The sequence below is a fragment of the Ipomoea nil genome, unplaced genomic scaffold (genome assembly GCF_001879475.1).
Source record: "Ipomoea nil cultivar Tokyo-kokei standard unplaced genomic scaffold, Asagao_1.1 scaffold2975, whole genome shotgun sequence".
NCBI classification, from domain to species: domain Eukaryota; kingdom Viridiplantae; phylum Streptophyta; class Magnoliopsida; order Solanales; family Convolvulaceae; genus Ipomoea; species Ipomoea nil.
The window spans coordinates 206,272-221,951 of record NW_017619403.1 but is presented as its reverse complement, the minus strand read 5'-3'; the positions used below and the strand labels follow the sequence as shown (position 1 = coordinate 221,951).

At 38.7% G+C, this 15,680-nt stretch overlaps 1 protein-coding gene across 1 annotated transcript; it reads right to left on the bottom strand.

The window, feature by feature from the left end:
* Nucleotides 1-3,495: 3,495 nt before the first annotated feature.
* On the bottom strand, nt 3,496-4,729 carry LOC109163018. Its single transcript, XM_019311739.1, has 2 exons — nt 4,393-4,729; nt 3,496-4,259 (listed from the first exon to the last, which is right to left on the bottom strand). The coding sequence occupies exons 1-2, from the start codon at nt 4,727-4,729 to the stop codon at nt 3,496-3,498; spliced, it is 1,101 nt and encodes a 366-aa protein (XP_019167284.1).
* Between the last annotated feature and the right edge of the window lie 10,951 nt (nt 4,730-15,680).

Genomic DNA, 15,680 nt, shown 5'->3' with positions numbered 1-15,680 from the left:
TAATACTTTATATTAAAATTTTAAATTTATTTAAATTTTAGATATTTAAATTATTGTAAATAATAATAATATAGTTTTTTTTTATAAATTTGATATTTATGTTTTAAGAGATAACTAACATATAACTTCAATATGTAATTTGCATATATTATTATTATTATTAGGGAAAATTGCACTTTTGGTCCTTTAATTGTTCTCAGAGGAGGCCGGGAAGAGGGACAGCAACAGAGGAGGGATGGGGCGACGCCGGAAGAGGTTGGACCGACGGCGACGATGGTGGCTGGACGGGGAGGAAGAAATGGCGTCGGCTGGCCAGGGAGGGAAGATACAACGTCGGTTGGTTCGTCGGCGTGTGAGGCAGAGATTTACGCAGAGGCCGGGGAGGGAGAAACGCTGAATTTTTTGTTTCACTAAGTGTGAGCGGTGTACTGGGAGGGAACAAAAATTTTTGTTTGGGAGGGAAATAAAAAAAAAAAAAAAAACCTTCGCTAAGTGTACTGTGAGTTTTTTTTTTTTTTTTTTTTTTTTTTTTTTTTTGGGGTATATCTGAAAATGGTGCCAATTTTAATTATTTGGGGTGAAAATTTGGAACAAATTTTTTTTTTTTTTTGCTAAAGTGTCATCCCGCACCCTGAACCATTCGCGATTATTCATGCCGCACCATGATCTTTAATAAGTGATATTTAGATCCATAAACCATTATTCTTTTTTCACCTAGAATTTTTTATAAGTTTCTTACAGGTTACCGGTCATCTCATGCTGCCATGGAACTTTTTATTATTTTATTTTATTTTTTTCGTCCCCAGAACTCCGCCGCTGACGCAGGCTCTCTCCCTCCCCTGTGAATCTGATTATTATTTTGAACATGATTTCTACCGGGAAGTGGATGCTGAGTAACCATTAAAAGGGCACATGGTTCTTGGCAACAAAAGACAGCACACAGACTATAAAGAAGCTAACTTTGTTACGGATTCTACAACCTATGCTATTCTCTAGAAACTTGAACAACCACTAACACTGTTGCACTAATGGTAAATTCTTTTCATACTTTGGCTGCAAGCTAATCTCAATTATGGATTTAATTCTTCATTATCCTGTGTTGAAGTGCTTGTAGAAGATGAGAGCAGAATGAGGGAAGTCCAGGTTGAGCAGTAGAGTGTGAGGTCTGATGGAGTTACAGTGGCAAGGTCACACATCACTGACTGGCTCATCTTAGTGCTGCTTCTGGTGATTTTATTTGTTCTCAATGTTATTCATCCCTTTTAACGTTTTGTTGGGAGGGATATGGTGGGTGATTTCAAGTACCAATTGAAAAACAACACTGTTTCTATCTGGGTTGTGCCTGTGAGTATTATATATATATATATATATATATATATATATATATATATATATAAACACTGTTTCTATCTGGGTTGTGCCTGTGAGTATTATATTTATATATATATATATATATATATATATATATATATATATATATATATTACTACCTCTCGATCTGCTTCCACAATTAAGTTTATGGCAGAAGCTTTTGGGTATATATAGATTTATGGAGTTTTGCTGCCTATATATATTAATCTTTCTACTGTTTTATTGTAACCGAAAAGATGTCTACGATCTTCACCATGCTTTACTAGCTAGGTAATGAAAACATGAAATCTAGTTCGTGTGTGCAAAACAAAACTAACATGCATGAAGAAGAATAGAAGACTAGAAGGCATACCCAGATGCACAGGGGAGGGAGAGAGGATGCGTCCACGGCTTGTCTTCTCAAATGGCCACTTTTCCGGTAATAATGGCCTAAACGAAGAATCCGAAATAGGGAAACTTTTTTTTTTTTTAATTAAAATGCTTACATGGACACATGGACTGAGAAAGAAGGCCACATCAGCTTATTACCGTGCCATGTCATTGGGATTACCTGGAAACCCATAAAAAGTTCTAGGCGAAAAATAAATTACGGTTTACGGCTCTAAATGTCACTTATTAAATATCATGGTGCGGCATGAATAATCGGGGATGGTTCATGGTGTGGAATGACACTTTAGCCTTTTTTTTTTTGTAGCATTAAGATTTTAGTTTATCAATTATACCAAAGAAATAAATCTTAAGCAAATTTGTATTTTAACTCATGCGTGGCACGAAATTGATTTGTTATACGGAGTAATATTTTAAAATATTTAGATTGATATACAATTATATAAATTATAACTGAAAATTTGTAGAAGCGCAGCACACAGTGATGTTGAAACTGACGTTGTAACACAAACAATCTGTAACGCAGTTCGGGCAAATAACCCTAATCTGCGAGGCACTTCTCAATTTGAGAACTTGCCTAAATCCACTAAAAGCTCAATTTTAAAGTACACTGTTTGGAACCTGAGATTACACAATAGAATGATCTTTCCTACCAAACTATTGAAACCTAAACATATGTACTACTTTCTAGGAGAATTTAGTATCCTATTCTCAAAGACTCTCGTACCTCACAAGATTAATGTTGAATGCTTGAGTTCTACAATAAAGGGCAATCCCTATTTATAGTAACTACTACTAACATATTTGTGAATAACAAAGCTATTCCTAATCAAACTAGAACTAGAAAAACTTCAATAACAATTCACTTTAGAACTAGTATTCTTCATTAGCTATTCCTCTTATGACTGATATTCCTTTACAGAACTGGAATTCTTTTTGCACAACTTTGACAAAACACTTTGAGTCAACATTCTCCCCCTTTGTCAATTTTTTGGCAAAAACCTTGATTCCATAAAAAGCTTTTGACTTCTGACTCATCTCCCCCTTAATTGATTCCATGTAAAAAAACCTTTGACTTTTTGACTCATCTCCCCCTTTATTGATTCCATGTATCTCTGTTATTGGTGAGTGTTATCGTTGAGTATGATTTGTTTTAAAAAAAATTCCCAATTATATCAGCCTATCACAGCTAATTTCTCCTCTGATTTATTCTTCCTCTGTTATTACCACCAACGCCTTTGATTTCATCACTTCTCCTCAATCGCGACACCCCGAAGGGAAATTGCACATCGGAGGAGCGCGACGCCAATGCTGAGACAATCTGTCGAGAATTCTTTTAATCGGAGATGTATTCTGGCTATTCAAACATGAATCCACTGAGATTCCATCAATCGGTCTCTTCTGCCTTACGACCGCATCTAGATTTCCTGACCGGAATTTCGAACGTACTAATTCTGAGCCATCATTAATTTATGGAAATAACAAAAAATCCGGTGAAAGCTCTTCAAAATGATCTCTAAAATATCCAATTTGATCTTCATGGGATAACCTAGACGAAACTGGAATTTCTCCAATTTCCGGTGACATAATCATCGCCGGAAAACGCTCTGTTGCAACCTTCATACCACCCTCGCCCTCCAGGGCTATCTCGCACAAACAGGTTGGAGGTGGTTCGCGTTCGTCTTGAATATTTTGGTAGGGTTCCTGTGAAATCAGAACATGGCTCATAATGATCGTTCAAGAGCCATCATCCTTTTCTTCATCTGGTTCTGTTTCTGTTTTGTGATTTTGCATAACAGTAGTCAGAGGTGTTGGAACAGTTGTTTCAACAACTCTGGGACTTTCGTCATCATTAGTGGTTATTCTTGAAATTGTGTCATTAATAACCACATTCATGGATTCCATTGTACTGTCTGCACTGAAGGTCTTACTGTTTGATGAATAACTTGAATAGTCTAAGAATATTTCTTGGTCCCCTTTGATGTCATGAGAATTTATGTGTCCCATATGTTGGTGCCGTGATTGTTTTTGTTTGTTAGTTGTCTGTAAACCAGATAGGTCACCGTTCCATGTATAGCATTTGTTTGCGGACCTTTTTCCCATCATGACACACTTGTGGTTCTGATTAAACACAATGCAATTGTCTTTAGAGAATTCTACTTTGAGTTCATCTTCACAAAGTTGACTTATGCTGATTAGATTTGTTTTTAGACTTTGTACTAAAAGGACTTTTGGCAACCTAGGCAGCCCATGGACATTCAAGATGCCGCTTGCAATGATCTGGCCTTTTCCTCCATCTCCAAAGGTAATATGTCCTTCATTCTTGTATTGAATGTTTTCCAGATTTTCTGGATTTCCTGTCATATGCCTTGAACACCCGTTGTCAAAATACCATACGTTTTGTTCTTTGCTAGTTTTTGAGGTGTAGGCAACATTATGATCTTTTCTTACCCAGATTTTCTTGCTTTGTACTGAGTACTGACCAATCTCTGTTGATTTGTCTGTAATATAGATCATTTTGTCTTTTGAAGCAGTATACTTTTATGTGCCCTAGTCTGTGACAGTAATAACATCTGATCCTCCTTCGGTGTTGGAAGTGATGTTGCGACACTTTAGGAATTTCAGAAGAATGACTTTCATTGGATGCTGGATTTGGAGATCTAGGCCTCTCAGTTAGTTCCTTGATCTCTTGTAACAGTTTGGCCTCTCTGCCTTTCGACTCCATTAATTCATTCTGAGTATCTGTAAGGCGTTTTACTCCTCTATCTTTTTCATCTTTTAGAAACTGATTTTCTTCCATGAGATCTAGATTTATTTTGATGATTTGTTCCCATTTGGCATGTAGTTGAGTATATGCCTCTAGTAATTCTTGTATATCTTCTCCATTGTTATTTTCATGATTTGCAGTGAATGCTACGAAATTGGTGTTGGTGTCTTCTTCACTGTCTGAGTCATCACTTAATGTTGTCATGTATGGCTTGTTCTTCCTTTTATATTATGTTGGACATTCTGACTGGATGTGTCCAAACCCTTTGCACTCATAGCATTGTATCCCTTCTGTGTTTGATAGTCCTTCTCTTGGAAACTCCATTAGGATCCTGCTAGTAACTTAAGCAGTTTGGCTCTGATACCAATTGAAAAAATTTGTAGAAGCACAGCACACAGTGATGTTGAAACTGACGTTGTAACACAAACGATCTGTAACGCAGTTCGGGCAAAAAACCCTAATCTGCGAGGCACTTCTCAATTTTAGAACATGCCTGAATCCACTAAAAGCTCAATATTTAAAGTACACTGTTTGGAACCTGAGATTACACAATAGAATGATCTTTCCTACCAAACAATTGAAACCTAAACACATGTACTACTTTCTAGGGGAATTTAGTATCCTATTCTCAAAGACTCTAGTACCTCACAAGATTAATGTTGAATGCTTGAGTTCTACAATAAAGGGCAATCCCTATTTATAGTAACTACTCCTAACATATTTGTGAATAACAAAGCTATTCCTAATCAAAGTAGAACTAGAAAAACTTCAATAACAATTCCCTTTAGAACTAGTATTCTTCATTAGTTATTCCTCTTATGACTGATATTCCTTTATAGACTGGAATTCTTTTTGCACAACTTTGACAAAAAACTTTGAGTCAACAATAACAACAAATATTATATAGTGTAATAGATGAAATGAGTTGGATCTATCGATATGTTTTCTAATGTTATCATTGTTTGAATTCGAGCAAATAATTGTCCAATATTCAATGTCTCCCTATATAAAGCAGATAAAGTCAATAGAACTGACCTTAGCTACATTAGCCCTAACGAAATTCACTTCCGGCGACTAGCAACACCACCCTCCTCTTGACACGATTGCTCAGTAGCCCTAACACTTGCGCCAATGTTAGGAGGAGATAGAAATGACCTTAGCTTCAGTAGCCCTAACACTTGCGCCAATGTTAGGAGAAAGCGATAGAACTTACCTTAGCTTCAGCCTGCGGTTGCTGCTAACGAAGAGAGCGGAGACGCCAATCTGTGGATAGGTGGAGTATTTTGGTCAAATTGAAGGCGAATTTTGAGTAAAGAGAATAGAGGTGCCAAGTTCTAATTTTTACGGGCAACCCAAATCAATTACCGCCAAGTTCTAATTTTTTTTGTTAGAAGAATAAATATCCAATTCTTTTTAATTTTGAGTTAAATTTGAATTTAATACATGAACACTTTTAATATTAAAAGATTATAATTTTAAAAATAATTTAATATTTTTATAAATTTTGTAGGAATTTATATATGTAATTTATACCAAATATAAACATTATGCAAATTAAAAACTTTGTCTAACTATACAAAAATACAATAATAATAATTATAAATAGTATAAATTTTGACTTCTTTATTTTTGATTTATTTTTTAATATTTATGAATATATAATATAATATATTACGTGTATCGCACGGGTCAATTACTGGTATTGTTAAAATCTAGAGCCACAAGAAGCCATGCATGCATTATATTAGAGTAGGAGTAGACTAGATCAACATATTATTTTTGTTAAATAAGTTAGTTCAGCTTGTATGGTTGCGGTTCATGGTTCCCGTGTGGTTGTGCGGTTAGACGCGCCTTAAGCATTAACATGACGCACTTTAATTACACAAATCACCACGCACCTTAAGCACACAAACAAAACACCTTAAGAACACAAATCACTCACCTTAAGTACAAAAACCACGCATCTTAAGCACAGAGCAAAGCACAGTAAGCACAAAACCCACGCATTTAAGATTTTAAAATGTTTCACATTAAACACAAACTCACGCACATTAAGTACAAAACACGCGCACCTTAAGCACAAATTTCATGCACCTTAAGCACAAAACCCACGCACTTTAAGTTTTACCAACAACTCACATTATGCACAAAACTCACGCACCTTAAGCACAAACTCACGCACATTAAGCACAAACCCCACGCACTTAAGCACAAATCTCACGCACCTTAGGCACAAAGCCCACGCACTTTAAGTTTTAACAACTACTCACATTAAGCACAAACCCACGCACCTTAAGCACAAAACTCACGCACGTTATGCACAAGACTCACGCACCTTAATCACAAAACCACTCACCTTAATTTTGACCTAGATTCAAAAATTACCAAATTGCCACCGTATTTTTTTTTAATATTTTGGTAATCTTGGACATTGATTTAAACAGAATCAATGGTTCTGTTTTAACCACACAACCGCACCCGGGGCTGTCCACCGCACCTGAACCTATTTATATATATATATATATATATATATATATATATATATATATATATATATAAAATAGTTGTTAGTGTTTTTTACAAAAATTCATACTATATCACTCACAATTTACAATATCACCCACAATTTATTAAATATGCTAGAGAAAAGGTTTAAAGAAATAATACATTTCTCTAGCATATTTAATAAATTATGAGTGATATAATATGAACTTTTGTTAAGTTATAATGATGAATGTCTTTATTATGTGATAAAAACAATACATAGTACAATACACGATGATATACAATTCATTATGTCAGTTTGACAGAAACAACGTGATGAGCCATTTAAAGGGCAATAATCATGGCCACTGGTGTAGGAGACATCGTAGCAGTGTTAGAGATGGTTCGCTCAGACAAAACAGTGGAAAAGCCACCAGGAACGGATGCCATGAGAAAACCTATACTACTGATACCAGATGAATGTTTGTATTTTGTGATAAAAATAATACGCAATACAATACACGATGATATACAATACATTATGTAGGATTATGAAACCCAATAGAACTAGGATTGTAGAGTCCTAACAAGAATAAATATTTTAAAGAGTTGAAGTTAGAAAATCTACATGGAAATGGCAGCACCGTCTTATTTTTCATAGCAATAATGGTGAGATATGGTATCAACTAGTAAACTCTCTGCGTCGTGGTCGGTTGAAATGGAAAAAAAAAAAAGAGTATGAGTGAAATAATCAATAATAAAAAGATAAATTATGTGGCCTTCATACCATTGAAGCACAACAAATTTTTTTTAAAAGGATTTCCGACCACCTTTACTTGGTTGTCGGTAATTCCAACCACTTTTCAAGGGTGGTCGGAAACAAGATAAGTTTAAAAATTTGAAGTGCCGGAAAAATTTTCCGACCACTCTCTAAAGGTGGTCGGAAAGTCCAACCACTTCGTAAAAGTGGTCGGAAATTCCGACCACGGTTACCCTCCGTCGAAAAAATGAAAAAAAAATCACTTTTTGCGACCAAAATTTTGGGTGGTCGGAAATGAGGTCGAAAAAACGCTAATTTCCAGCAGTGGTAGTCCCTCATTGTCAATTTTGCTAAATTGGTTTCTCAAATGTTTCAATTGTAGCCAATGTAGCCCTGTGGTCAGATTTGTCGCTAGAGTTAATACTATGAACATGTTGGTAATTTCGCAATAGCCTTAGTTACACCCATTCTCCGGCCTCCCACGCCATTTACGCCCAAATTCATTTTACATAGCCCTAGCTTTCACCCCCAATTTTCTGAACCTAATTCGTCTTTGCACCAGTGCCTCTAGAAAACCAGCGCCACAACTGGTGAAGAAGTAGGGAAGAAGCAGCGAATGCACCACCATCTCTCCTCGTTGCAACGCTGGTCCGCTGACGCCGCCCACTGCCCGCGACTTCAAGTCGCGACGTCAACACCCGCAGCTCGTTGTCGTCCAAGCATGCTTGAGGAGCAGCGACAATCCGTCACCTGAAGGAAGAGAGGAAGCCGAACTTCGGCGAGAGCCCAGCCTCGTCGCCGCCATATTCTCCAAATCGTGATGCCACCGTTGATATCTCATTGCAACGCCCAAGCTCCTCACCATAGATTCAACATCACTAGAAAAGAGAAACCAGCGCGACCAGAGAGGGAAAACGTCCATGACAAACTGGAGAACAGGGGGAAAAATGACACTATTATTATCATTCATTATACCGACTTTAATTTACAAAAAAAAAAAAAAAAAAAAAAATTATCTTTCGACTAGGTTTTCTAGAATCAAGGATGCCGAGATGAAAGGTAGCATGGTGTTCTGTGTATTCCGGCAATTTTCAAGTCCATTTCCGGCGTTCGCATTCTATGCTTATAACTTCCGGCGATGATTTTTATGCGTCTCTCTAATTTTCACTACTAGCTTCCCTTGCCTCAATTCATTAATTCTAGAACGTAAATTGATATTTACCTCCGTCTCTACCTCTGCTGCCTTTGCACCGTCAGATTCATTTATGGAAAATTTCCAGAATTTGTAGATTCTGGCGACCGGACCACCGCCGGTCGCTGGCAACCACGGCGGCGCTGCCGTCACCATGGATTCCGGTGTGAGTGAAAAATCTAAAAAGCCAATGCGGGAGAAAGGAGGAAATTGGGGGTAAAACTTAATGGGTTTTGAAATTACCAAATTGTCCATGGTTTTAACACTAGTTAGTGACAAATTTGACCGCAGGCTACATTGGCTACAATTGAAACATTTGAAGGACCAATTTTGCAAGATTGACAATGAAGGACTACATTGCATATCTGAGAACAATTGAGGGGCAAAAAGTGCGATTTTCCTTTATTATTATTGAAGAAGATAAGAAAATATATCATGGATGCATGTGCATAGTAACAATAGTGGAAAAGATAACAGAAGTTATAACGGTAGAGGTATGTTTGTCCAAAATATTGTATAGTACAATTTTTATAGCATAATAATGTATAAAAAAACTTAACGGAAAAAAATGGACATAAATAAAGGTTATCACACTTATTATGTTTTTAGATTTTTAGAATTTTAAATTATACATAAAATATTTTAAAAAATGCTACGATAGTGGGTACCCGTGCCTTAGAATTATTAAATATAAGATTACGACTATTCCAAGCCTTAAGATTTTAGAGGTGCTAGCATCTTTCACTAATCTAGCTTTTAAATGATAAAATAAAAGATAAATGGTCATTATCAATAACATGTATAATTAGCATTAAAAAAAAAAAAATAGCATTTAAGGACAAATTAATTCTTTGTGTATTGAAAGTCTCTCTATTTATTTTGATTGTATTGGACAATCTATTTTATGGTTTATATTTATTTATATATTTTGGGGTTTTTTCCTTAATACTTATTTCAGTGGTTGACTTTGATTTGTTCTATATGTTATTGCATCGACAGTGGTGCAGTGTGTGCACTTTTATGCTCTATTGTGTACACTTTGGTTATTTAGAAGGTTATTTACAGACTAATGGAAGAAGATTCATGGAGAAAAAGGACGAAGAAGACACTGTATTATCTGGGAATTGTCAACGTTACAAAGAAGAGCTATATTAGGGGCTATTTATAGCCTGCCCTAATTACTAAAGAACCCTCCAACAAACTAACTGCCTTATTACAAATATAACATGCTAGCTTAGTTGACAGCAGCTGCACGCCTGCACCACCTCTTTACTTTGACACCTCCCCGTAAGCTGGAGTGTACAAGTCTTGTAAGCCCAACTTAGAGATGAAAATAGAAAACTGTGACAAAGGTAACGCCTTGGTGAAACCATCTGCAATTTGACTAACGGAAGGGATGTACATGAGCTTTATGAGACCTTGCTGCAGTTTTTCTCTAACAATATGGGAGTCAATCTCTATGTGTTTTGTTCTTTCGTGAAACACATAATTCTCTCCAATGGAAATGGTTGATTTATTGTCGCAGAAGAAAGTGGCTGGCTTAGAAGGAACAACCCCCAAATCACTTAGCAAAAACCAGATCCATTGGATCTCACAAACTGCTATTGCCATTGATCTGTATTCAGTTTCTGAAGAGGATCTAGACACTGTTAGCTGCTTTTTGGACTTCCAAGAGATGAGGGATTCTCTTAAGAAAATCCAAAAACCTGAGATGGACCTCCTTGTTTCTGAACAAGCTGCCCAGTCAGAATTAGAGAAGGCTTGCAAGTGAATTTCTTAATTTGCTGAGTAAAAAATTCCTTTTCCTGGGGCTGCTTTCAAATACCTTAAGACTCTGTGAGCTGCAACTAAGTGATTTTCAGTAGGTCTATCTACAAATTGGCTTAGTTGTTGTACAACATACATAATATCTCGTCTTGTTGCTGTGAGGTACAACAACATACCCACCAATCTTCTATATGTTCATGCATCTGTGAGCAGAGGAGCATCATCATGACGTAACCTTTGCCCTGGAACCATTGGACTCACCACAGGTTTGCTATTTAAGAAACCAGATTCTTTCAAGATATCAAGAGTGTATTTCCTTTGGCATAAGTTGAGACCAGCAGGGGACTTTGCAACTTCAATGCCTAAGAAGTAGCTCAATTCTCTCATTGAGACAGATGAAGCACCCTGAGGCACAGCTAGTTCTGAGCTAGAAAACATAACTGGCAATGCAGGATTGAAAGATTCTTCAACATCCCTTTCCTTAGAGGTGTCCAGTCCTTCAGAGTGAAACGGAAAGGTTTGCTCATAAAACCTTATATCCCTGGAGATAAAAATAGAATTATCATGAAGATCATACTGTATATAACCTTTGACATTGGCTGGATAGCCAAGAAAAACACACTTCCTGCCCCTGGGTGCCATTTTGTGTATTGATTGGGACAATGTGGAGGCAAAACTCAGACAACCAAACAATCTCAGATAATCATAGATAACCAGTTTTTCAAACAAAACATCAAAAGGTGTTCTCCAACCAATTACTTGAGATGGCATTCTATTGATCAAATATAAGGCATGGAGCACACAATGTACCCAAAATTGTAGAGGCAATCCAGCTTGAAAACGTAAGTCCCTAGCTACATTTTATATATGTTGATGTTTTCTTTCTACAACAGCATTCTGCTGTGGAGTACCAACACATGTTGTTTGGTGTATGATGCCTTTCTCATTATAGAAATCAGGGATATTAAATTCACCCCCATTATCACTCCTCACCATTTTAATTTTGGCAAAAAATTGTGTGGCTACATAACTACAAAATTTTTTGTGTAAAGTTCTTGTGTCAAATTTATGTTTCATCATATGCAACCAGGTGAATCTACTGTAATCATCAACAATAGCCAAAAAATAGTATTCCCCATTCAAGGAACAAGTAGAAAATGGCCCCCAAATGCTAGTATGCACAAGATCAAAGTAAGCTGATGTTGTAGAAATACTAGTAGGAAAAGGGCTTCTCTTTGTTAGTATAATTATATTATGTATTTAATTATTGTTTCCTGTGGCTTAGATTAGTTGATCAATTCCTTAGCCTATTAGATAGGAACTCTTCATCTTGTATCTCTGTCTGTTTACGATTGTTCAATTCAATCAATCACTTTCCACACTCATCTGGTATCAGTTAGCTAGGAATTATCCTCTCTCTCCTCCCAATTAGCCATGTCGAGCAGCTCATCGGAGCGCACTCTCACTGCCACCACCGTATCTTCCCCTAACACCGCACCTAATCCTCTAAACAGTGCCCATCATTTTTGTAACACCCAAGATTTTTAAGACTTTTTCAAACTTATAATAAAGGTAGAATCTTATTAAATCCCAAGATATAAATACAAGTGTACGGGGTGCTATGCCACACCTGGGCTAGAGAACCCAAGTGCACAGGCTAACTAACTAATATCCTCAGAACGTAAATAAGTAAACATGGCACGCAGGCCAAAAGGAAACTATCTACTTCTATACTCCAAGTTCTAGCGCGCTCCAGTGACTTAATCTTCTGTGCCTGAAAGCCAAATATATCTGTTCAGCGAGAGATGCTGGTAACCCACTCCAACGCGTTAAAATACAATACATATATAGATATATATATAGATATACGAAAACCATTTGAGCATGAAGATATATCCTACGAACTCTAGCTTTCAAAACCGGGAATGACTCGACAGATAAGGCTAGCAGCAGTTATAACGAACATATGCAGTTCACAACAGATAAGGCAGATAAGGCAAAGCATAAACAATAATCATAACCCAACATAAACAGTCCCCAACATAAAACCCATTGTCACAACCGACAGGATACTCATAACCACAACTCATCCATACATAGCACACTTTGTTGGCGCCACAGGACCAATCGCATGCCCATACATGAGGGTCAGCGCATATAGCTCTGACACGGCCCCGCAGAACCTTGCCCCATATCGCAACACGGAGGGGTCGATCACAACCGACCGATGAACCGCAGCTCATCATAGTGTTTAATCGCAACCAAACAGTGGACCGCAGCCCAAGAGAGTGTCATCTGACCGCAACTAGGAAAAAGGACGAACCGCAGCTCGTATAGAAACGTTTGATCGCAACCAAACGGTGGACCGCAGCCCAAGAGAATGTCATCTGACCGCAGCCAGCTTCTGAACCGCAGCTCAGGATAACCAATCCGATCGCAACCGAATTGGGGTAACACACACACATAACACATAGCAAGCACATGCAACCCACATTACACATTGGGAAGGGGGAGAAAACGTATAACAAAACCTATGCGTGATCCATCACATGCTAAGAATAATCCTAAGGGGTTCATACTTCTTCCACCTAGGTCAACGGGATACCAATTCAACTAGCATGCAATCTATTAGACTCATAAACCTACGAACGGTACCCGAAATATCAAACTAGACATAGGCACGATAAATGGAACCCGTTGGGACACCACGGGGATCGGGGAAACATCAAACGGGGAAGACGGGGTCCCGGGTGGGACAAATTTCCAGCGGGTAGCCGGTGGGTGGGGGGCCACCCGCCGGGGTTACTGTTCCGGGCAGCGGGTCGCCGGCGGGCAGCTGCCCGCTGCCGGAAGCACTGTTACGGTAGTGGGTAGGTGGCGGGTCCCCTACCCCCCACCTACCCCCCACTGACTCTTTTCATCACTTTTACGCCCCGGGAACCATCATGGAACCCGAAACCTTGCTTAGACACTTTACAACGCAATTAACGACATCACGTAGACAATTAACAGATCAAATACGAGAAACGAACGGCACATAACCTATCATGCTTTTCTAAACATAATCAACACCCAAACATGCGATTTCCCACCCGATAATCCAAGAATCATAGCACACGATACAACCTAGGGTTCTAATCGTTTTTATGTCAACAAGAATACGATTCGCCTTCTAATTACAAGATTCGGTAAGCGTAATATATGAGCATCAAGAATAACACACAATTATCAAGAACAACACATAATTATCAAGAATCCCAATTAATCATCAAGAACATCATAATTATCAAGAAACTCCCAATATCAAGATTATCAAGATTATGGAATCATTATATTAACATCAATACTAATCGCCCAAACTCGCCATTCACAATAGTATGGGGGAAATCCTAAGGGGAAATCATAACTATGAAAATAGGTTTCGTTGAGACATGGGTTACCTCTTAGCCTTAATTAATTCCTTGGCTATGAAGGATCTTTCTTTAAGCTTTCTTGATTTCTTGCTTTCTCCTAAGGGAATTCTTGGAGCTCCTTGGGTGGTGAGAGATTATTGTGGTGGGGATTCTAGATGCCTTCTAAGTTCCCTATTTATAAGTTATGGGGTCTAATTCTCCTAGGATTAGGTATTGGGCTTTAGGGATGGGGGTCCATGGACCATGGTGGGCTTAATGCTAAATAATCATTGTGATTTATTTCTCTCCTTTTTGGGTAGACGATTAATTAATTAATTGGTTTTAGGATTCGTAACACGGGGTGTTACACTCTCCCCCCCTTAACAGGAAGCTTCGTCCCCGAAGCTTGGCCCTTGGTGAAAGATTTTCCCTTAGTTACGTGGTGTGAAAAGCTCGGGATACCGCTCCTTCATCATGTCCTTAAGTTCCCATGTTGCTTCCTCGGTCCCGTGGTTGGTCCAGAGGACTTTTACCATTTCTATGGCTCGGTTCCGGGTGTTTCTCGTCTTGGTGTCCAGGATTCTTACGGGTTTCTCTTCGTATATCAGTGACTCGTCGAGGTCTACGACCTCGGGTTGGAGTATGTGGCTTGGGTCGTGTATATATTTCTTTAGTTGTGACACGTGGAACACGTTGTGTACTCGTTCCAGTTCGATGGGCAACGCGAGACGGTAGGCCAAGTCCCCGATTCTTTCTATGATTTCGTAAGGGCCGATGAATCGGGGGCTGAGTTTCCCTTTCCTTCCGAACCTCATTACTCCTCGTGTGGGTGAAATCCTTAGCCAGACCTTGTCCCCGAGGTTGAATTCGGCTTGTTTCCTCTTTAGGTCGGCGTAAGACTTCTGGCGGTCTTGGGCGGCCTTCATCCTTTCCTGGATGTGTTTGACCTTAGCTATGGTGTCTTGTAGGTATTGGGGGCCCAGTGTTACCGGGTTGACCATTTCTTTCCAACATAAGGGGGTTCTACATTTCTGACCATATAGTGCTTCGTAGGGTGCCATGCGAATGCTCGCGTGGTAGCTGTTATTGTATGAGAACTCGATGAGGTCTAGGTGTTCTTCCCATGTTCCTCGGAAGTCTAGCGTGCAGGCTCTTAGCATGTCCTCGAGGGTTTGGATGGTTCTCTCGATTTGGCCGTTTGTGGTGGGGTGAAAGGCTGTGCTTAGTTTTAGTTGCGTCCCTAACGCCGATTGTAGCGATTTCCAGAAGTGCGAGAGGAACCTGGAATCTCTATCGGACACAATGTTTCGGGGGATTCCGTGGTATTTCACTACCCGGTTTATGTAGGCTTGGGCTAGTTGTGTCATTGTCCATGTTTCCTTCATGGCAATGAATCGTGCCGTCTTGGTCAGTCGATCCACTATGACCCAGATTTTGTCCTTGCCGGTTTTCGTTGGGGGTAACCCTCCGACGAAGTCCATGGATATGGAATCCCATTTTCCTTGTGGTATTTCAAGGGGTTGTACGAGTCCCTTGGGCTTGCATCGTTCGGCTTTTACC